The 23105-nt window shown below is 43.7% G+C and overlaps 1 protein-coding gene across 4 annotated transcripts in view; it reads right to left on the bottom strand.

The window, feature by feature from the left end:
- Positions 1–23105, bottom strand: part of MOSMO (modulator of smoothened) — a 52554-nt gene that overhangs the window by 17173 nt on the left and 12276 nt on the right. For 3 of the 4 annotated variants that reach the window (XM_075899447.1, XM_075899448.1, XM_006123818.4), the window contains exons 2-3: positions 8061–8273; positions 7752–7878 (exon numbers count right to left, since the gene is read on the bottom strand). In XM_075899447.1, coding sequence (XP_075755562.1) covers positions 7752–7878; positions 8061–8273 — 340 coding nt within the window. The remainder of the gene's footprint in view (positions 1–7751; positions 7879–8060; positions 8274–23105) is intronic. The other variant, XM_075899449.1, reaches the window with a different exon arrangement.

The following is a 23105-nucleotide window of genomic DNA, read 5'->3' as shown; positions in this document are numbered from 1 at the left end:
GAAATCCTGCTGGTGTGAGACAACTTCACTGAGGTGCAGATAAGAGACACCTGAAGGATAAAACTCTGTAGCAACCTCACGTGAGCATTGGACCTCTAAGAAAAACCACAAAGGAGACAACTGCTCTCAAGAGAGTACTAATGAGTGCTTCCTTTGAGAGGTTGATTATTTTGATAAGATTTCTCTGCTTCTTGTATCTTTGCTGCAATAAACAACTTTGTACAGGGCAGTAACATCACACTCAGAGACTGGCAATGGAAAGACGTAACTGATTCAGTCACAAAATCTAGGCTCTAGAGCATCCTTATTGCTTCAGTGGTACAATCAATGAGACTTGGATAAAGCAGTCACCCAGGAATGGGTAAACAGACTCTTTCCTGTCAGTGGACATTAACATTATCAGCGCTTTGTAAATACTTGCAGTGCTGCTGCTATGCCACGGTTGTACTGGTAACATGGTGTTCTGAGAATAAAGTTGCCGAGGAAGCATCTGTGAGATTATTAAATTGGGATACGGATATAGGCTTCATTCATATGTACTGATACCATGCAGACCATCAGTTTATGGCAGTTAACGTGGATGTTAAGGTCTCTATCTTGGAGGTTTTTTTTTTAAAAATGGATCTGTTGAGATTCCGGGTGTTGAGAAGTGCTCTATAGTCCTTTGCCCCTTTTTATTAAATAAAAGAACAATCTGGAGTAAGGTCTTGGTTCCTCTGAAGAGAACAAATAGATTCAGTAGTTGCCATTTGTAGCAGATGGAATGTAGCAGATTTGTATGGCTGTCTGCATACCCTGACTCCTCCTCTTCTTCAGGCAGAAGCCTTAGGATATGTTTTGTTTATTAAAAAGGTTGAGACAGTGCATTTGTAATACTGTCTACCCATGTTAGCATTGCTTGTGAAAATATGGTGGAGCACTTAGGATTCCAGGTATCAGTTCTTTTGTTTATTTATTTATGCTTGTTGGCTTGACCTCCCAGGTAGTTTTCATGACTAAAGGATGTGCTGAGATTATGCCTGTGTGGATTTGGCTGCCTATGAAGGGGCCTATATCGTGAAGAGGTAAATTTTTTCCCCAGTTAGAAACATTTAGTGCCTGACCATAAAAAAAGGCACAATTATCTTTGATAGTGACACTAGGAGACTTTTGACTGATATAAACCAAGGAGCCTTCTGGAATGGAGTACAGGGGACATGTGTGGTAGAAAGAAATAGCGAGGGATTTTTTGGCCAACCATCTACTGTTTTTTCCACATCTGGACTGCCATCTCTCTTTTCATTCTATGGCAATTTGGAGGGGAAAACAATTGGAGGTGATGAGGTATGGCAAGCAGTAACACAAGTTGGGAGCAATAACCAAGACACTGGGGCCTGGTGACCCACAGTAGCAACTGGAATGACCACCTAATAGTTAAGACATGGCAACCCACATAGTGAGGGAGCAGAGGAGGACAGTCCAACACTTTTCTAGTCTTTAGGTGAAAATCCTTATCCCACTATCACAGATAAAGAATGTATGTGGAGAGGTGTACGTAGTTATAGCTTGTCGGAGGCATTAGCAAACCTCATAACTGTAGATCACCATCCTCAATACACTTTGTATCAAAGTCTGTTCTTGAGAGGTGGATTTTTTATTTTAATAATTATATTATTTGAGTCTGTAGATATGATTTGAAGTACTGTTCTTCTTCCCATAAAAAAGATTTACTTTGTGGGGTTGCGTGTATGCATGGCTACAGGAAATAGCATGTGTCCACAGAGTTCACTGACTTGCCGTACTGCACTCTGGGAGGGTGAAGGGGGAATCCAGCACTGATTATCCCCTGGCCTGTACTCTGTGAGACTCTGGGGAACTAAGTGCCTAGGATTTCTGCCTTGCCGCACTCCATGGACTCCAGATACTAAGGATTAAATGTCCTGCTGCATTCTGCAGATATATGCAGTTTGGGGGAAGTATCCTGAAATAGCTACCTGCGTCTACACAAGCCTGCTTGTTATTTTGAAATATTTTTTGAAATAATGGCCGTGCTATTTTGCCATCCTGGTAAACCTCATTGCACGAGGGATATGGGATGGCTCGAAATAGTGCGTTAATTTGAAATTTGGTCCTGTGTAGATGCACCACATTTCAAAATAAGCTATTTTGAAATAGTTTTCAAATAAGATATGCAATTTGCAAAGCACAAATTGTGTATCTTATTTCGAGTTTAAGGTTGCTGTGTAGACGCATGCTTAGAGTGCTTCCTAGAGGAATCCCCTAAATCACTTTTCAGAAAATGAAGGGGGAGAGATTGTGTTTTATGTTGGAATGACCAGATGGATCTAAATATCTTTTTTATGCCTGCCTGTGTTTCTCTCCTTCTGCTGAGGATTATTTTAGACTGATGGTTTGACTGGCAGTGGATGTTGTGGTTACCTCTTTTGAGTAGTTTTGTTGTCCAGAGAGAGAGGAGTTTTTGCTGGACTAAGTCCCAAAGGCAGTTTCCTGGGGTTCCATGCTTTGTTGAAATGAGATTTCTGGATGTGACCTGGAGATAAGTTGAAGCCTGGAATCCATGGCCAGCCTAAGTCATTCAAAGTGAGTCCTTGGCCCATCTGCTGCACTGAGCTTACACTGCAGGCAGGAAATAGCCCTGAATCATTGCAGGGCTTGGTGAGAGGGGTGAGCTGCAGAATAGATGGAGGAGTTGGGCATGAAGCCACTTACCAGGTTCTCCTTGCTTTGTGTCTAGATCCCTGCCAGTAGCTCTCCGTTGCAGCAGCAGTGAAGGGAACGAGCCAGGTAGCTGCTGCATTATCAACAGATGGCTGTGAATGTGGGCTTCAGTGGTTGGGTGTGAAGTTTCTTTGGCCCTCTGATACTGTGGTTCAGTCTACATTCACCCCAAGTTTGGGGGAAGGAGGGAAGAAGGGGCTGACACTTGCCTATACCAGGGGCAAATACTGTCCTGTCATGTGTACCAGGTTCAGGGATTTTTGCAGATGAGCTACAAAAGCTCATCCAGGAAGCTCATCTGCTGAGAGAGAGAGAGAGACAGAGACAGAGACAGAGACAGAGACAGAGACAGAGACAGAGACAGAGACAGAGACAGAGACAGAGAGAGAAACCTTGCCTCTGCCTCCTAATCAGAGGGGAAGTACAAGGAGATGTGTCAGATTTATCCTCTTAGCCTTCTCTGCCATGCCGTACTACATGTGGGTGCACAGTAACACTGCATCCTCCAGTGATTGAGTAGAAAGAGAATCCTGTGTGTCAATAAAAGCAGATCCTGAAGTGTTTACATAATTTGTTTCACCTTTTCTTTTTCCCTAAATTTGCTTTGCTGAGGCGTGTGGTAGTCTGCCTGCCTGAAGCTGGCGATGCAAATGGAAACTGGCAGTTTCTCAGAGACGAAGTTTTACCTCCACTAACTGACTGACAGGTATGGTCTGCTTCCAAAGATGCGTAGAACAGTGATTCACAACCTTTTCAGACTACTGTACCCTATGAGGAGTCTGACTCCAGTCCCAGGTGATGGGGCTCAGGCTTTGGCTTCAAAATGTATTTTAGCTTCATGGGGACCCTGCTTGCCATCACCTAATGCAGAGGTTCTGAGGACAAATTGTTTGGTGGCCTCAGTATGTGGCCAACAAATCTTTCTTTACCTTTAGGAAAAACACATACATATGCACAAATGCACATTCCAATCATAGTAACTTGTTTATTGCTAGCTAGTATGTCTGCTATGAAAAGCGATAACAAATGTGTGATGTTGCATCCCATATTATTTCTGGATATATGCTTATGAATAAGAATGACATAATGTTACATGAAATATTTTGCATAAAGCATATTCAAGTTATCACTTAAGCTATAATCTGTGCAATGTGTATATTCTATTTATGTGCATGTAGCATTCCAGTATTTGAAGATAGAAATATGAAGTATAAACCTGTGTACTAGATAGGCTAAGTGAAAGCCATTAGTAGTACTATAGGAGTTTAATGGCCCGGTACTTGGAACAATAATCTGTAAATAGTCTTACTTTCCTGTAAGCCTGGGCTACATGCCATCCACAGTCAGGTCATCTCAATTTGGAACCCATTTTGGATGCTGTACTTTGCCACTGGAAGTGTAAAAAATTTAAACTGAAAACAAAGGATTCCTGACTTCGGCAACAGGAATATAACAGTGGGAAACAAAACAAAGGGGGAAGCCAGACACCAAGACACTCCAGATTACCATCTAAAATGTCTGCTGCAACCACCTGGAACTGAACATTAAGAAGGATCAAGCTCAAGTTGGGAGGCCACCCAGCTCGAGAGAAAAGATTATTAGATTTTTATACCTTACTGTTAGGGTGTATTTTTTTTTTTAAATAGGAGTACTAGACTTAGCTGTTGTGTTTTGTTTTACTTTTCTTAGAAATTTACTTTAATCTATCTGCTATCACTTGCAACCACTTAAATCCTATTTTTATATTTAATAAAATCACCTTGATTTATTAATAAACCCAGTGTAAATAACAACACTGGTCTATAATTTTTTAGAAGTTATCTGCTTCAGAGATAAAATGTGCTATTTATTATGCATTTTGATGTGCTGAATTCAAATATGACAATTAAAACAACTGATTGGCTACTGTTTCCAAGATATTTAAGTTTTTACATTTTACGTCTATGTAAAATCAGCAAAAGGGTTATATAAATAAAATGTATTATGAAACAAAAGATAAAAAACTATTATGTACATAGTTTAGTCCTATTCAGAGTCTACTTGGAGCTTCTTGGCTTGTCTCTTGTATTCATTAAATGGAGCATCTCTTGTCACTGTCCAGCAATAGTCTGCAAGCATTGATGGGCTCCATTTGCGCTGATAGCGTTTCGCCATTGTTGCAATGTCCTGGTGAAATTGCTCGCCGTGCTCGTCGCTCACTGCTCCACAGTTCGGTGGAAAAAAATCTAGATGAGAGTGCAAACAATGTATCTTTAGTGACATGTTGCAACCAAGGCTTTTGTATGCCTTGAGGTTTTCCACCAACTGGAATTGATGGCAAAACATTGCCATTATGCAGCAAAACAGCTTTAAGACTCGTCTTCGATGAATCAATGAACAGTCTCTACTCATCTGGATCGTGAACGATGTTGAGGGCTGCTTTCACACCATCGATGTTGTTGCAGGCTACAAGATTACCTTCCATGAAGAAGAATGGGACAAGATCCTTTTGATGGTCACGGAACATGGAAACCCTAACATCACCTGCCAGGAGATTCCACTGATGTAGTCTGGAGCCCAACAGCTCTGCCTTACTCTTGGGTAGTTCCAGATCCCTGACAAGGTCATTCAGTTCACCTTGTGTTATGAGGTGTGGTTCAGAGGAGGAGAATGGGAGAAAATGTGGATCCTGTGACATTGATGGTTCAGGACTAGAAGTTTCATCCTCTTCCTCGTCTGATTCAAGTGCATCAGGAACCGGCAGTCCTTCTCCGTGGGGTACTGGGCGTATAGCTGATGGAATGTTTGGATAATGCACAGTCCACTTTTTCTTCTTTGACACACCTTTCCCAACTGGAGGCACCATGCAGAAGTAACAATTGCTGGTATGATCTGTTGGCTCTCTCCAAATCATTGGCACAGCAAAAGGCATAGATTTCCTTTTCCTATTCAACCACTGGTGAAGATTTGTTGCACAAGTGTTGCAGCATATGTGTGGGGCCCACCTCTTGTCCTGATCTCCAATTTTGCAGCCAAAATAAAGGTGATAGGCTTTCTTAACCATAGTGGTTATAGTGTGCTTTTCTGATGCAAAAGTCACTTCACCACAAACATAGCAGAAGTTATCTGCACTGTTCACATAAGTACGAGGCATCTCTGCTCACTTTGGCTAAACAGAAATGTGTCCCTTTGCAAAATCAAACACTGACAAATAAGAGTGCACGACACTGTATGATATCTAGAGCTGATATAGGGCAATTTGTTCAGCAGAGTGATGTAAACTTCGTTATGATTGCATCATCCATGACTTCTAGGAATAACATGATGCAATTCATATAATGTATGATGCAATACCAGCTTCAGATTGCATCATTCATGGTTTTGCCTAAAAAGCAAGTACTGTCCAAATCCAGTCATAGATTTATTCATAGATCCAGTCAAAGATGTATTTTAGTCATTTCTGGTTTAAATTGAGATCCCTTCCCTTTATAACTCACTTATCCTCCACCATTCGCAAGTCAAGGGTCGTATATACTGACCCAATCTTGAAAACTAGAGCCAATCAATAATTTTAAGCATCATTTTCGTTCTCAGTGACCCAGAATTAGTAACGTTTGACTACATTTATTTCAGAAGCATTTTGGCTACAGAGAAGTGTAATTACTTGGGGGGGACCAACAGCTATGCATCTCTCTCTAATTGATAAAAGGGCTGTATAATTTATGAGCTTGCTTTGTATAAACTTTATACAGTGTGAAATGGATTTATCTGGGCTTTTGGTCCTACTGATACTGTGCATGTGGGTGCTGTGTCAAGTCTGTCTGATTGAGCCTTCCCATTGCTGATCTGATCTCAGTGTCTGTGCTGCTCTACTATGGGCTGTGATTCCAACTCTATGCCATCACTGGAGGAGACCAGAGGATCTGATTCAGCAGGACAGGGTGATGGGGCATTCCAGCAGGCAGGCAGGTCGGCTCAGTGGTATTTTAGCACATCAAGTGACAGTCTCAAGGGAATCTCTGTGATTGAATCCATCAAAAGAAGTATTGCTTTTCACAGCAGACTTACTCAGTACTGGCAAGTCTGGGAACAAATCAAGCCCTAAATGAAGAATCAGGAAAGACAGAAGGGGGGAGGGGTGATGAAGCCTGATGCCCCATGGCTAGGGGAGAGAACCCAAAGTTACATGGCTGGACCTGGGGGTTGGAGCCCAAAGCGAGTGCCTGCTTTCCATGCCACTCCTGGGTGGAAGACCAAAGCCTGAGCCCCACTACCTCTGAAAAGTGGGGAACTCCCCAGCTGCCTGCTGCTCCAGCACTTTGCCCAAGATGTCTCCAGAATACGGCAGAGCCCAACTGGAAGCCAAGAAACCAACACCAAGGAGCACCAAGTAGTGTGATGGGACACTACTTTTTCCTTTCCAGCCCCCATCACAGCCCAGGAGGCTGTGGCCACAAGAAAAGCCCCTGCTGGCCACATTTGAGAAATACTGTCCTAATGCCAACCCTGCATTTGCCAACCGCCTAAATCCATCCCACCACCCACAGGTCGAGAAGTATATAAAACAGCAGAGAAAGGCACCGCCTGTATAACATTTTAGTTTGTACTGATTTCTCTAGTTCTATTTTCCTGTAGACTGTTGTAAAATTAAGCAAATATTTAGATGAGATGATGTGCCCTTGGGAAGACCTTTGCATACTCCCAAGTGTACATGTACCCAATGTCATGGAACTGTGAACCTCATCACAAAACAACTTTCAAGAGAATTGCAACAAAATAGAGCTAACATCAACCCTGCATCAGGTGTTCACAGAAGGATACTTCAGTAGGGCTGGTTTTCAGGGCAATAATGAGTTCCAGGTCTACCAATACCCTGCTCTACTTGGGGGGAAAAAAGTCTCAATCGCTCCATTATTCTAGCCAGCAAGAAGTGAGTACCAGCCACATCAGCCAAATTAGAGATCATATGTCTCAGGAACAGTCTAACCTTTCCCACCCATTTCCCTTTGGGCCAATTTGTGACATTCCCCAGGGGGAGAGGGGCTGGAGGCTACCATGATCCGGAGGTGTACTTCTTTCTTCCTCTACCCTGGGGCTGCAGCAGGTGATCAGCACTGTGACTATAAAGCCAGGATCCCAAAGATCTTCCCATGATTCTCAGCCACTTCTGGATACCAAACCCTTGATTTTAAAGAAGAGGATTATTTCCACAAAGCAGGAATTTAAAAGGAAAAACATTCTGTTTGATTAGGGCAGTTTTACCACTCGTCTCTGACAACAATCCCCACCCAGATTTGTTTAAAAAAAAAAATTCTACCAGTTCATCCTTCAGACAGGCTTACGCTGTAGCTGAAGTCACTTACTTCCAGTGAATGCTATCCAGCGGGCATATTTAGTAGCTTCTCTTCGCCAGTGGGAAGCCACTAGCAAGCCACATGTGACAGTCAGTGAAATGATTCCCATAATGATGAAAAATAATGTGGTGACCCATTCAGGAGGCAGCCGTGGAGGAATACAGGTCCTGTCACGTCCATGGATGGTTTGACACTGTTGCACAAGGCCAACTGTGAGTGCACCTGAAAATACAGAGAAGTAAGTCTTCGCAGGATTTACTTTTCCAAAGCAAAACTGTGAGTGAGATGTCCTCATCTTTCGTCATCATTGAAGGGCTCAGTGTCATACCAAGTCTCAGTCTAGCCAGAGTGTGGCTGTGGCTCTCATATGGAGTCTGTCAATGTAATTCAACATCAGCTGGCGTGATGACTGGAGGAAGGGAGAGGGTCACTCAGGACACGGCTCTACCTCTTTCCCAGTTTCTACCATTTGGGAGAGATTCCCCCAGCACTCCTCTAATTTCCTCCTGCCAAGCAAGGAGGGAGGTGGGAAATGAGACTCTTCTCTCAGGAATCCCCTGAGAGTCAGCCGGTCTAGCACTGCACCCATTTTCCTGAGCATAATATTTGGAAAAGTAACACAAGGGAAGTGTTTCTCTACACCTGTAAATTCACGTTGACTTCAGTAAGACACAGTGTGTGTATGCATCTACATCATAGTTAGAATGTCTTTGAGAATATCCCTTTCAGACTTTTTATGCAAGAGGGCTAGGTCGGTTCTTTTAACAGTTAAGCAAGCAAGTTATTAAATACATACGACGCTTTCTATAGTATCAGATTTAAAGGTCACTTCAATCTGTTCAATACACAGAATGCAAAATAATAGGTCTAATTATTATAAATATCCTAATGGTGTGCCGCAACCTGCAGCAGGGGTGGAGAATCATTTTTGATGGGGGGGGGGGGCCACTCAAGATTTTGGAAAGTGGTTGAGGGCTGAACTCTTCCATGATATTAATGGAAGAAGTGCAGGGTCTGGGATGGAGGTTGGGTGCAGAAGGGAGCTTGGGGTAAGGGATTGGCATGCAGGAGGGAGAGTGGGGTCTGGGAAGGAGTTTGGATGAAGGAAGGGACACTGGGACCTGGGACACTGGACTAGCCAACTACTCTTTAGATAGAATAATAGGACTGGAAGGGACCTCAAGAGGTCATCGAGTCCAGCCCCCCGCCCTCAAGGCAGGACCAAGCTCCGTCTGCACCATCCCTGACAGATGTCTATCTAACCTGTTCTTAAATATCTCCAGAGAGGGAGATTCCACCACCTCCCTTGGCAATTTATTCCAATATTTGACCACCCTGACAGTTAGGAATTTTTTCCTAATGTCCAATCTAAACCTCCCCTGCTGCACTTTAAGCCCATTACTCCTTGTCCTGTCCTCAGAAACCAAGAGGAACAAATTTTCTCCTTCCTCCTTGTGACATCCTTTTAGATATTTGAAAACGGCTATCATGTCTCCCCTTAATCTTCTTTTTTCCAAACTAAACTAGCCCAGTTCATGAAGCCTGGCTTCATAGGTCATGTTCTCTAAACCTTTAATCATTCTTGTCGCTCTTCTCTGTACCCTTTCCAATTTCTCCACATCTTTCTTGAAATGTGGCGCCCAGAACTGGACACAGTATCCAGCTGAGGCCCAACTAGTGCAGAGTAGAGCGGCAGAATGACTTCACGAGTTTTGCTTACAACACACCTGTTGATACAAGCTAGAATCATATTTGCTTTTTTTGCAACAGCATCACACTGTTGACTCATATTCAACTTGTGGTCCACTATGACCCCTAGATCCCTTTCCGCCATGCTCCTTCCTAGACAGTCGCTTCCCATCTTGTATGAATGGAACTGATTGTTCCTTCCTAATTGGAGCACTATGCATTTCTCTTTATTAAACCTCATCCTGTTTACCTCTGACCATTTCTCTAACTTGCTAAGGTCATTTTGAATTATGTCCCTATCCTCCAAAGAAGTTGCAACCCCACCCAGTTTGGTATCATCTGCAAACTTAATAAGCATACTCTCTATCCCAATATCTACATCATTGATGAAAATATTGAACAGTACGGGTCCCAAAACAGACCCTTGAGGAACTCCACTTGTTATCCCTTTCCAGCAGGATTTAGCACCGTTAACAACAACTCTCTGACTACGGTTATCCAGCCAATTATGCACCCACCTTATCGTGGCCCTATCTAAGTTATATTTGCCTAGTTTATCAATAAGAATATCATGCGAGACCGTATCAAATGCCTTACTAAAGTCTAGGTATATGACATCCACCGCTTCTCCCTTATCCACAAGGCTCATTATCCTATCAAAGAAAGCTATCAGATTAGTTTGGCATGACTTGTTCTTCACAAACCCATGCTGGCTATTCCCTATCACTTTATTACCTTCCAAGTGTTTGCATATGATTTCCTTAATTACCTGCTCCATTATCTTCCCTGGGACAGACGTTAAACTGACTGGTCTGTAGTTTCCTGGGTTGTTCTTATTCCCCTTTTTATAGATGGGCACAATATTTATTTATCGATTAATCATCTACATGACTATACACTAATAACCCTACCTCCCTGATATGTGGCGCAAACAGGCACATGGAGCAGCCAGGCACTTTGAGTGGCCTGAGGCTGCAGTACGGTGGGCAGGATCCATCCCACAGGCCAGATCTGTTACAGGAGGAGTGTTGGATTTCCTAACTTCATTCTTAAGGGCTTGATAAAAAATACAGAGCATTTTCATAGTGTCTTTTATGGATGTAAAGAGTTAACCAATTAACTGATGCCCAGCCTGGCCAGAGAAGTCCTCCCACGCACAGTGTGAGGTAGCAGGCACAGCTGGACTGGAGCAGCCTGCCATGCTGGTTAACCAGTTAAACATTATGTTTAACTTTTTAACAGTTTTACATCCTTAGTGGCAGTCTCCTCAAAATTCTTTACAAACATTAACCCTTGACACTACCACAAAATAGATACATAAACCAAAACAGACTTCAACAGGAGCACAACTGAGCCCCTAGTGAATTGTCAAATGCCTTAGAGTCTCGTAAATTATCTCATTTGCAATCACTATCGCAACTGATTTACATATGCATACACATGCCAAAGGACAACAGTGAATATCTGTCAAAGTATTCAACACAAAAACATTTCTACATGTTGTGTTCAATCATTTCAGCTGTGCGCCTAATGCAAACAGGCAAATTGATACCTGGCAGCTGCCTGACATACTAACTTAGCTTTTCATAGCCCCCTGACGAGATGTGGGACAAGGCAAAAATACTGGACTAAATGCAGTTTTACACAGATATCTGCACAACACTGACTCCATGTGTAGCTAGAAAACGACCCTGTGGTCCAAGTAATTGCTTCATTATTTGGAGTGGAGTTCTATTTTAATATATAGAATGAAAAGGCATGTGTCACTCAGAGAGTAACAGTTATAGCAAAATAGCTGGAAGTTCAGTTACTGGTCAAAGGTGCTGGATTAAACAGCTGTGGGAGCAGTAACCCTATTTAGCCACAGAATAGATACAGCACAGTAATAGGGCCCTCTACCCTCACATTGCCAACTAATAGATCATGAACTAGAAGGACCACTTCAAGGGATGGGAAAGAAACTGTTTCCATACCATGTCTAACCCCAGGCTCTCTGCTAAGACTTCCAGCAAGAGCATCAACTAGTGCCAGTCCTCGAAGTGGTATATGATCCAGGAACTAAACTGAAACTGCCAACTCCTTTCACATAGGTCAACCAGCCTTCAGAAGGTAACAAGTCAGTAGCTACTGGCTTGAACTCAGTTTAAACCATTAACCTAGAGAGGAAAGATTTCATAACCCTGTAGCTACCTATGCACTGTCCCCAACTATGCAGTCCAACAGAAACATTTCATTTTCTAACAGCGTATTTATGCCAAAACATTCACCTGAATCATTTACAAAAATACTCTTCTGCAAACATTTTTGAGTGCAAAGCTTGACTATATTCAATGCAGTTTTTCCAGTCTCATAAAAAAAAAAATCAAGCATTTCATATTTGTGAAGATCTCTCTCTCTTGCTACTTAAAACTACACTCAACTCCAACTCTTTAAACATAGCCAATCAAATGCTACCCTGTTCCTGTTTCCTAGGTAACCAACAGACCTACCGGGAAGGAAACACATACAGTGATGGAAAGAAACCAAGATAGTGGCAGCTATTTGCCTCCCTAACACCTTTGAATTATTAAAAGTGTTACAATGATACTACGACTGAAAAACAAAGTGGAATAAGCAATCTACATTGTAACAGCAGATTATTACTGTTCTTCATTATTTGCTTGTAGCAGCATCCAAAATGCCTCATGTATTGTATGGCCACAGAAAGACTGTCCCTGCCCTGAAGAGCTTACAGCCCAATAAGAAACAGACCCAAAGGGGGGTGAGGGTGAAGTGGGGATATCAAGTCAGACGTACAACTGCGGTACACTAAGGCAAGCTAAAAAAAAGCCTATTTATGAGATATTTCCTTTGTTTTTATATCTTTCTTACCTTATAACTTTTTCCCCTACCGTGGGCCTCCATACTTGCCCAGCCTCAATCCTTATCTATCACCCACTGCTACTGAACTTGCTACAATTTCCTGTTTCTATTTTTTTTAAACCAACTACTCTTATTTAAAGGCATCAAAATCTCCCTTAGCCACAGCCTCTATTCCAGTCTCATTACACTCCTACCTTCCCAAAGTCAGCCACTTCCTGGGCACAAATGCTTACTGCTAATATCACATACAATCCTGTTACCCCTATAGAGGAAGTAAAAGCAGCCAACCATCATCTATTACATAGTACATATTAGAGATGTCAAGCCTGGGCTTATCGGTTAATCTTATAGATGACACATGCTACCTTCCCCCACTGTCTCTGTATCAGAGGCAGCAGCGGGGGGGGGGGGGGGGAAGAGACGCAGGAGCCGATATGCATGGGGAGCTAGCTTTTAACCCATCCCCCCATGCGTGCAGGCTCCTACAGAGCTGCTTGAACCCCTCCACCCCTGTCTCCCACAGAGGCAGCACAGATGGCTTCCATGAAGCTGCCTCTGCCTCCTAGAGAGGAAGCAGAGGGGAGGGGGGAAGGTGGGAGCCAATGCTCATGGCTTAAAATCCAGTTCCCCATGACCACTGGCTCCCACCTGCCCGTGTGTTAATGTGTAACCACTAAAATTTCAAGTGGTAATATGTTTACACAAAAACCGGTTAGTTAACATCCCTACTACATATACTTAGCTTCCTTCCTTCCACCCTTCCCCCCCCCCCTCCGGTCGCATTTGTGCTGAAAGTCCCTGGATTTGATCAGCAGTGGCGGGAAGGGAGCTGGCAGAGCATTTTTCATATACCAACAAGGGAAGCAGGTTCCAGAGTTTGACAAAACATACAGCTTCATCAGCAGACTCAGCATAGAGCAGGGGTAGGCAATAATTTTGGGCCAGGGGCCACTTCAAAATTTTTTGAAGTGGCCCCAGGCTGCCCAGAGGGGCAGGGCCTAAACCAGAAGGGGCGGGGCCAGGATGCTTCTGGGCTACCCCACCCCCAGACCATAATTGGCCTGGGGGCAAGGTGAGCGCAAAGCCTCCTCCCGCCCTACCCCAGCCCTGCGGGGAGCATGCAGCACTTCAGCATGCCACTTGCTCCTCGCAGGGTGGGAGGAGGCTTTGCGCGCTTCCCCCCACCCCCAGGCCAATCAGGGCCTGGGGGTAGGGGAGCTGCATCAAACTTCCTTTGCCCAGCCCCCAACCCTGCGTGAGCGTACAGCACTTTGAAGTGCCGTGCACTCCTCACAAGGTGGAGGAAACTTTGCACCGCTCCACCGCCCCCAGGCCAATCAGGGCTTGGAGGCGGGGGAGCATGTGACGTCTCCTCCTGCCCTGCGAGGAGTGCGTAGCACTTTGAAGCTCCGTGTGCTCCTCGCAGGGTGGGAGGAAGTTTCATGTGCTCCCCCGCCCCCCAGGCCCTAACTGGCCTGGGGACAGGGGAGCGGCAGGGCCTCTGCAGGCTAGATCAACCGGCTTGGTGGCCTGGATCTGGCTCGCGGAGGCCCTTTTGCTCACCCCTGGTATAGAGCCATACTGTTTACTCTGGATTTTGCTTAATAGGGGGATGGTATGTTAAATTGTGGCTTATTACTACTATGGCATTGAATTTAGATGCCACTGATATAAAAGACTTAGATTTTGTGTGTTTTAATAATGGCTTAAGTAGATGAAGCCAAGCTAATCAGGCACTTTAAAAAGACGGGGTGGGGAGAGGAGGAAGATTTGTGATTTTCTAGCATTCACCCTCAAGACACAGGATAGCTTTTAGTTCTATAGAGTGTAGAGACACACACACACTTTTTTTTGAGCAGGGAGAAGGAAAAGAGCGGTGGAGGGTTATTCACTGGGCAGGGGGCACGTGTTTTATGAAGGCAATGTTAGAATAAAATGCTAGTTACACTTTATACTTTACTTGTTCAGGATCCGGTTACTATTTTAAAAACTGTCTACAAATTCTGGTGTGTTGACTGGAGATCTCTCCTCTGCATACACTGGAAAGGGTAAACAAATTTCTAGATACATCTTTTTGTGTGTGTTTATCTTGTATATGTGCTTAGTGTGAAAGCCTTCCATTGTAAAACCAGCCCAAGTTTTACTGTACCTCAACTCAACGGGAGGGGATCATATTTTTTTACTTGTAAATGTTGAAAGTCAAGTCTGTCTAAACTCTCTCCAACTGGTAACTGGAAAGAAGCAAGGTCCATACTATGGATATAAAATCCTGTTTAACTGGTTAACCAGATTAAAGGGCACAGCAGCGGGCAGACAGCCAGAGCAGCCCCTGTCTGTGGTGGACCCTGCAGGACTGGAACAGCCCCCTTGCCCACGGCAGGCGGAGAGCGGCTCCAGCCACCACCAGTTAACCGGAACTGGGAAGCACCACCTGCTCAGTGATCACATCACTAGTCCATACTCATTTTATAGGAGGTGCGGATTTCAGCTGGCTCTTTTTAATAGTGGCAGCCTTCACAGATGACAGGTTCTAACACACTAAGCTGCTTGACTCACGTGAAGATCCAAAGATCAAGATGAAGCACTGTGGACTAATACTCTCTATTAAACATGAAGTATAACCACAGGGCTTACTTCGGCCACTCTGGTCTTAAGCATGCCTGATTGCTTCACACCCTCAATAAAGCCTCTAACGGAGGCTTCCATCAGCCAACTGAGGCATACATGAGGACTTCTGCTGGAAGGATATACAGGACTGTCAGCTTTTAGATTCCAGTAATTCTAATGTAACCTCTCCCCCCCCCCCCCCCCCCCAAACACCCTATAGAATATACAGAAGCTGTTTTGAAGGAGTATATTTCGAAGCTTTTCAAGGACTTTGGCAACTATTTAGTGGAATGTTTGCCAGTGTTATTTATTTTCCTGCGAGGTGCTGTTTCAAGTAGTGCAGATACAGCTATAAAAGGGTAAAAGAGGCATTTATTTCTCTAAATATATCTTGGTGTACTTCGCCTTTTAATAAATGTACATACATTGAGTCATATTCAGGGAATGATCTTCACAAACAGAAGAATAAAATTCTATATCTAGGAAGGTGCAATTTGTCTCTTCACTCCTTTTCCCAAAAATCAATGGAATTTACAGATCCATTGCTGCCATAGTCAGAGGGTGTTTCTGGGTATGACATTATCAAGCTTCATGCATTTTAGTTTGAAGCTTGGATTGGTTTTAAACCCCTTAAACTAGGGGTCTCAAACACAATTTAACTTAGGGCCAGTGCTAGTTCTCGTAGTGGACACCCCTCTCTGGCAGGGCTCCAGAGGGCTGCGGGAGTGGGAGGGGGGGGGAGAGAGAGAGAGAGAGGTGTGTGTGTGTGTGTGTGTGTGTGTGTGTGTGCATGTGCGTGCACGCTACCCCATGCATCTTCCAGTCCAGCTTACCACCCCACAAGCTTCCCCCCAACACATCCTCCAGCCCCACCTGCAGCCCAGGTGATTTAAAATCATCCTCAGGGGCACCTGGTGTCATCACCAGTAGCACAAAGGGACTAGACTAGCTCCTGGGTGCTAGCTCTGCAAAACTGCCAGAGCGTCCTTGTGGCCCGGGGTAGGTGTGTGCAGAGCTGTCCCATCCATATGATGGTTCAGTGCATCTGTCCTTGGCCTCGTGCATTGGGGGCCTCTGCAATGGCCGCCCTAACCATCTTATGGATAGTTGGCAATTTCCCCCAGCTTTAATGTTTGCATTTACACATCAAAAGCTAGGATGCAATGCATCCAGCCTCGCGCAATTAGCATTATTAACATTAGTCCTAAAATTGACAGGTAACTGCTTTTGCTGTTATATATACTCTGTATTCTGTAATTTCCACTCCAGCTCATCTGATGAAATGGGTTTTATCCACAAAAAACTCATGATAAAATATATTTGTTAGTCTCTAAAGTGCCACAGGACTGCTCATTGTTTCACAGTAGTTGGTCTCCTAAATTTAACAATTCCTACTCTTTCCATACATACATTCTCTGTCACGTCTTCCCCAGACAAAACCCCATATCAACATGTAAGAAGCCTGGGAACTTCTCTTGAATTATTAAACTTCTGTGTAAGGAGAATATAGATTTTGGCCAAGAATAAATTAACTTGTGAAGCCATGTGACAATTTAGGCCTACAATAATTTGCCTCTAAATAGTGAGAGCTATGGTAAGGTAGAGGGAGGTAGCACACCGATTTAACAATCCAGCTAGAGCAGTTTCTCTCAAATTGGTACGCCAAACCACTTTGAGAAAACTGCTAACTGGTCGCTCCAGTGGGTTTATTTACTGGCTCTGCAGCCACAGAGCCTTGTGGCTCTCATTGGCTCTGGTTCACTGTTTGCAGATAAGGGGAACTACAGGAAGCCCAGCCCACGCCGCTTCCTGCGGCTCCCCTTGGCTACAAATGGAAAAACTGGAGTCAATGGGAGCCACCAGGCTCCGTGACTATGGAGCTTGTAAATAAACACACTGGAGTGGCCAGCTAGCAGATTTCTTGGACCACTTTGAGAAACAATGAGCTAGAGTCATCTGGATGTTAACATTTCCAGGAAAACACATAGGTTAGGTCTGATGGGAATAATTTGGTTTTTATGCCTCTAAAAGATTTCAAGTTTCTTATTCAAATAGTCAGGAAGAAGCATAATAGATTAGTTTTATATTGCACAGATACTCAAGTGTGTTGCTCAGTTTGCAGACTGAACGGTGAACAAGTCCAGATTTATTGAAATAAGATTCATGAACGAAAGAGGCTGAATTCAGTTCTTGATAAATGCGTTGCAAAACAGAGAACTAGCCATTTACTACAAAGACAGAGGAAGGACAGGAGCTAAAAATGATGTATATGTCAATTTAGAGTAATTACCCTTCCTGTATTTGGGATGCAAATTCTAATTTTATAACATTCTGGTCTTTCCTCTTTAATTATCTGCCAATTACTGTAAATGTAAATCAAAAGCCTAGCAGTCTCACTTCCTTAGAAAACTGAAGTGACTATTCAAGATCTAACGCATGGAGCTCACTATGAGAAGCACTGAGAGATCACCTCTCATTCTACTGCTAAGACACAGATTCTGACGAAAGCTTTGCCAAAGAAGTTCCAAATAAACTAGGCTAACACTCTATACTATGCAGTGATTAAAGCACTACTTATCTTTCAATTTTACATAAAAATTATGAAGTAGAATTCAAATTTGGATGACCAAAATATGTCTACGCTGCAATTCAACATGCATAGCTGGTCTGTGTCAGCTGATGTGGGCTCACAGGACTATTTAATTGAGATGTAGATAATTTGGACTCTGTCTGGAGCACAGACTCTGGGACCCTGCAAGAGCAGAGCCAGATTAACTCTTCTGGGGTCTCGGGCCTATTAGATTTTGTGAGGCCCCCTAGGCTGAAAGGAGGAGCCAAATATGAGGGTTTCGGGGTGCAGGAGAGGGCTACAGGTTGAGTGTAGGATGGGCTCAAGGAAAGAGGTGGAGATGCAGGGTGCGTGAGGGAATTAAGGTTCAGGAGGGGGCTCAGGGTAGGAGGTGGAGCGGGAATGCAAGGTCTGGATGGGAGTTAGGGTACGGGATGTGGCTACAGCAGATAACTGAGGTACAGGGGCTTACCTGGGGCAGGTTCCCTTTTGGGGGTGCTGGCACCAAGGAGGGGAAGGGGCAGATAGTTTTGTGCACTGCCCTGCCTTTGCCTGCAGGCATTGTCCACTTGCAGCATCCACTGAGATGCAGGGGGTGGCTCTTGTCTCTGTGCACTGCCAAAGATCACACGCTGCTCTCCTCCCTCTTTCCCCGCAGCTGTGCACAGAGAGGTGCCAGCAGCCAATTGCTTCAAGAGTGGGACATGACATGCAGGCAGCCAGCCTGAACTTTGGTTGGCCCCCCCTTAGCCCAAGGCTCTGGGCTGCAGGCCCTAAAGCTCCTATATTAATCTGGCTTTGGCCCCAGCTGGCCACTCTCTCAGAGGTGCAGTTGCTCCCCTGTGGTCACCCCCGTGGTCATGAAGCATAACTGTCCCTGCTCTCAGACCCCTCTCTTTCTGTGTTATGGAAAATAATCGGATTCTAGACACACTCCATTTTCCTGGCACAACCAAACCCTGACTTTGCTTTAAGTTAGGATAAGAGGAAGCTGCATACCAACTTTGGGGGGGAGGGAGGATCTTAGCTCTTACGGTTTACGAGTTCTTAAACAAACAGACTCACAGACATACAGACAGAGAGACGCACATTTTTTTAAATATATAGTAAGATGATGCAGTTAAGGCTAATCTATCTTCCAGTTCCAATGTTCTCACTTTCTAGAGCCACATAGATATTGGTATTTATTTAATGTATATATTTTTAGACAAGATGAACTACCATGTTAAGAAAGATGTCCTCAGGCAACAACACAGAATAGATATTCTAAGAACACAACAAAGATTCTTTTGTACTCTTAGATACCAAAGCCGAGAAATCAGCTCATGCTAAAAGCAATCTTTCCTAATTTATAGCATGGCATTATTTGGAATGTCAGTAATCAGGATCTCTAAAAAGTTGAATAATTCTGGTGGTTTATTTAGACATTATAAACTTGCTATAATAAAAGGGTGTCTAGAATCTTTGGTACAGTAATATTTGCCTTGAGTTTGCTGACTGCCCAAAACAATTGCTCTGTACCAGAGGCAGCAGTGAAGAGTGGCAGTCAGCTCCAAGGAGTGGGACGGGAACCGTGTGTAACTGTTTGGGTAACTGATAATCTTGTGCTTATTGATTACCCATTTAAACAGCTACCTTCCAACATCCTTAATCCTTAGTTAAGAGTTCAAATTGAATACAGCCAATAGCAATAAAAAAAAAAAAAAAAAAAAAAAAAGAATGAACAGCTTCCAAGATTGCATACAACCTGTCTATAGCAATTAATAATACATACAACCTGTCTATAGCAATTAATAATACATGTTGAAGTAGTTCAATGCTGGCTGTCAGTCTATTTTACAAAATGTTAAACAATAACACGAGGGAGAAATATTCATGCTTGGACACATACCAAATTCCCATTAATATTACTATCTGTATCTCACCCTAAGGACAGACAATATACAAATATAATTAACCTACTTGATTTATATACTAAAACCAGCACCCTTTCAAGTTGTTCAAAGTTTCCCATACAAATTTAAAATGTCAGATGTTTTGCAACTAGTTCACTGTACTGCAGCAGTAATCATCACATCTAGGCCCACAAATTTGAGCCTTCAAGACAAAAGAGGGGAGCAAGTAAGGGAGCAAATTTAAGGGTGAGTAGTTGCAGAGAATATTTTGTTATCTTTTTCTCCCGTGTAAGTCCTTGCTTTCAGAAGCCTACCAACAGATGCTGCCTCTAAGGGAAACTGTCTCTCTCCTCCTTCTCCCTCCCACAAGCAAAACAAGTGGAAGGAAGAATGTAGGCTTTTTAGAAAAAGCTTATACACATTCTGAAAATGACCTTCCAGGAACAGCTAAACATGGACTTTACCAAGTTTAAATCATGATTTCAACTAGGGATGTAAAATCCCATTTTAGGGATGTTAAATTTTGATTAATCAGCTAATTGAGCAGTCAATGGAATTTCCATCTACTACTTGATTAGTCAATAAGGGGGAGTAAGGCCTCAGCCTTTTAAATGTAGTAAGAGCAGAGGGGGACTGCAACTTCAGCCTTTGAAATGTACAAGAGCCCCGGAGGGTCCGGGGCTCTTGTACATTTCAAAAACAGGAACACTGCAGGGAGCAAGTGGGGGACTCAAGCAGTCCCCCACTGGCCCCATGCTCCCTGCGGCCGCTTCAGCCTGATAGAGGCAGCAAAGTGGTGGGGGGGGGGGGGGGGGGGAAGTGACTAGTCGAGTCACTAGTCAATAAGCTTATGTTTATCAGATAGTCAACTAGTCGCTTACATCCCTATCCCATTTAATTGGTTAACTGGTCAAACGTATTGATCATCAAAGGGGGGCAGGCAGAACCCATAAGTATCACCCACTAAGGGTGATGCTTACCGGTTAACCTTTCACATCCCTAATTTCAACCTGACTGTAATAGAGTTTGATCCTATCTGCACAGGGAGACTCATGCTTAAAAGTTGTCAATTTTATATTGTAAGAGTGTCCAAAGAGTTTCACCCTATTAACCCATTTCAGAAACTCAGTCCTATTTCAGAGTGAAAATGGGGCCTGGGTAGAGATGTTAGTGGTTAACACAGCCTTACTGCCCACCTGCCCCCTGTTTAAGCAATTAACCAGTTAAACATAATATTTAACAGGTTAAATAATTAAATGGGATTTTACATCCCTATTTTTGAGTGAAGAGACCACCTTTCTTATCAAAACTAAATAAGGGGAGAGGTAAAAAAAAATGCAAAAAGAGGAAATTTCACCAAGTCATATTTCAAAGGAAGGTAACCAGTGTAATTCAATGGACTTGGAAATGGTTCTGTTTTTAAAAAGCAGCATTTCCTTTTGTGGCTTTTCTTTTCATTTTAGTCAAAAGAAGACTAAAGACATATGGTATTAATATTTTGTGGACCTGCATGTTCCTTGTTCTGGCTACACTATAACTTTCAATTAGTTTACTGTATAACCCTCTGCTTTGGGAAGCCATTATGGTTCATTTGAGAACAGCAGGCACTTACAGGTAGCATATAAGAAATGATGGTTATTTTCTGGAGGAAACCAAAACTTGCCAGTGAAAGTCAACAGAACTTCTACTTCTCAGTCCCTTCTCTTTTAAGAGTGTCTTGTATTACAAATTTTCTCAGTATCATCACAGTACTAACTGCACAGGTTAGTATTTCTAGTTGAACCACGATGATCTGCCCACATATGTCACCATGGCCTGAAGACATGTTCAGGTTACACTCTCTAGATCAGGGGTGGGCAATAATTGATGGGGGTGGGGGAGGCGGGCACTTCAAGAATTTGGTAAGTGATTAAGGGCCATGCTCTTCCATTAATATAATGGAGGAGGTGCAGGGTCTGTGATGGAAGTTAGGTGCAGAAGGGTGCTTGGGGTAAGGGGTTGGAGTGCAGGAGAAGATGTGGGAGGGAGTTTGGTTGAAGGAAGGGTTGTGACCTGGTGCAGGGGTGCAAGGTCTGAGATGGGATAGCAGTGTAGGAGGGGGCAGTGGGTTGGGGGAAAGGAGGAGCTGGGGTGCCAGCCAGCAGCAGGCTGTGGCAGGGAGACAATCACCTGGGCAGCTGCCAGCCAGCAGGCTCTTCATTCAGAATCCCTGCCTTCCATTTCTCTAAATTGGCTGCTGGGGAGCCATGTGCGGCTGTAAACACTGCAAGCCCGGAGATAAGGAGTACTTTGTGTGCTGCCTATCCTGCAAACAGGCAGCTCTCACTGACTGGAAACCAGCCAATAGGAGCTGCAAGATTGTGCTGGGGGCAAGGGCAGCCTTTCCCACAGACTTGCAGTGTTCAGGGAGCTGCTTTAAGAAGCATGCAGGGGTGGGAGAGGCAGGGAGCCTGGCTGAGGCTCCCACAGCCTGATCTGGCCTGTGGGCTGTATTTTGCCCACTCCTGCTCTAGATACTACCAATGAGTGTCAACTGGAGGCAAACTGTTGATGATGTGGATATTTTCTACTAAAAAGGAAACAGACACCACCAATTCATTTCACAGATATCACTATGCAGCTATCAATCAGATGGCAATCCACAGATAGTTCAGACAGAGCAAACCAGCGAGTTACTGGTACCAACACTGACATTCAAAATGCAGGATTCCAAGCCTCTTTGCAATTGAGCACTTGGGAAAGAGGATGCCTGCCTCTGTCTCAGAACTGCAGGCTCAGTGCTGGCTACTTGATGGCTCTCTTTTCGCCCACCCCACAGAACCACACAATACTCCTCATAGCATCTACAAGAGAAAAGTGCTGTGTGCCACGCCAATGGGATCAGGGATTGTTCAGCAACAACAGGTGGAGCAGCACTGCATGGTGGGTAAACAAGGGCAGAAAGCTTGATAAGGGAGAAGACTGATTGAGAAGGAAAGGGAAACACTGGAAGAAAAGAACTGTGAAACAAAAGGAGAAGAGAAGTAGGGACTCAACATAATGATATGCACCACAAAACTAGACTGCTTGTATTTACTACAAATGAACATCGACAGTCATAACTTGTGGCTATCAGTGACTAATGTTACTATTATTAACTAAAGCTATTTGAAATGCCGAGCACTAGGAAAGCCCAACATTGCTAATGTAGCATAACACATCTGCAGGAAAAGAGGTTTGCACTGAAGTTCAAGCCCTGAAGTGAGCACTATTCTATTGGACTAATATTTAAAATATAAATCATACATTAAGAGGCTGTCATCAAGAAAAGATTCAGAGCAAAGAGAAGCCAGGAAGTTTATCTAGACCTCTTTTCTTTCACACAGAAATTGTACACTACTTTTCTGTTTCTTAAATACTTGCCTAACTCTTTCTTATACATCAGGGAAATCT

The sequence above is a fragment of the Pelodiscus sinensis genome, chromosome 16 (genome assembly GCF_049634645.1).
Source record: "Pelodiscus sinensis isolate JC-2024 chromosome 16, ASM4963464v1, whole genome shotgun sequence".
NCBI classification, from domain to species: domain Eukaryota; kingdom Metazoa; phylum Chordata; order Testudines; family Trionychidae; genus Pelodiscus; species Pelodiscus sinensis.
The sequence above is the reverse complement of the archived record's forward strand: the minus strand, read 5'-3'. Positions and strand labels throughout refer to the sequence as shown.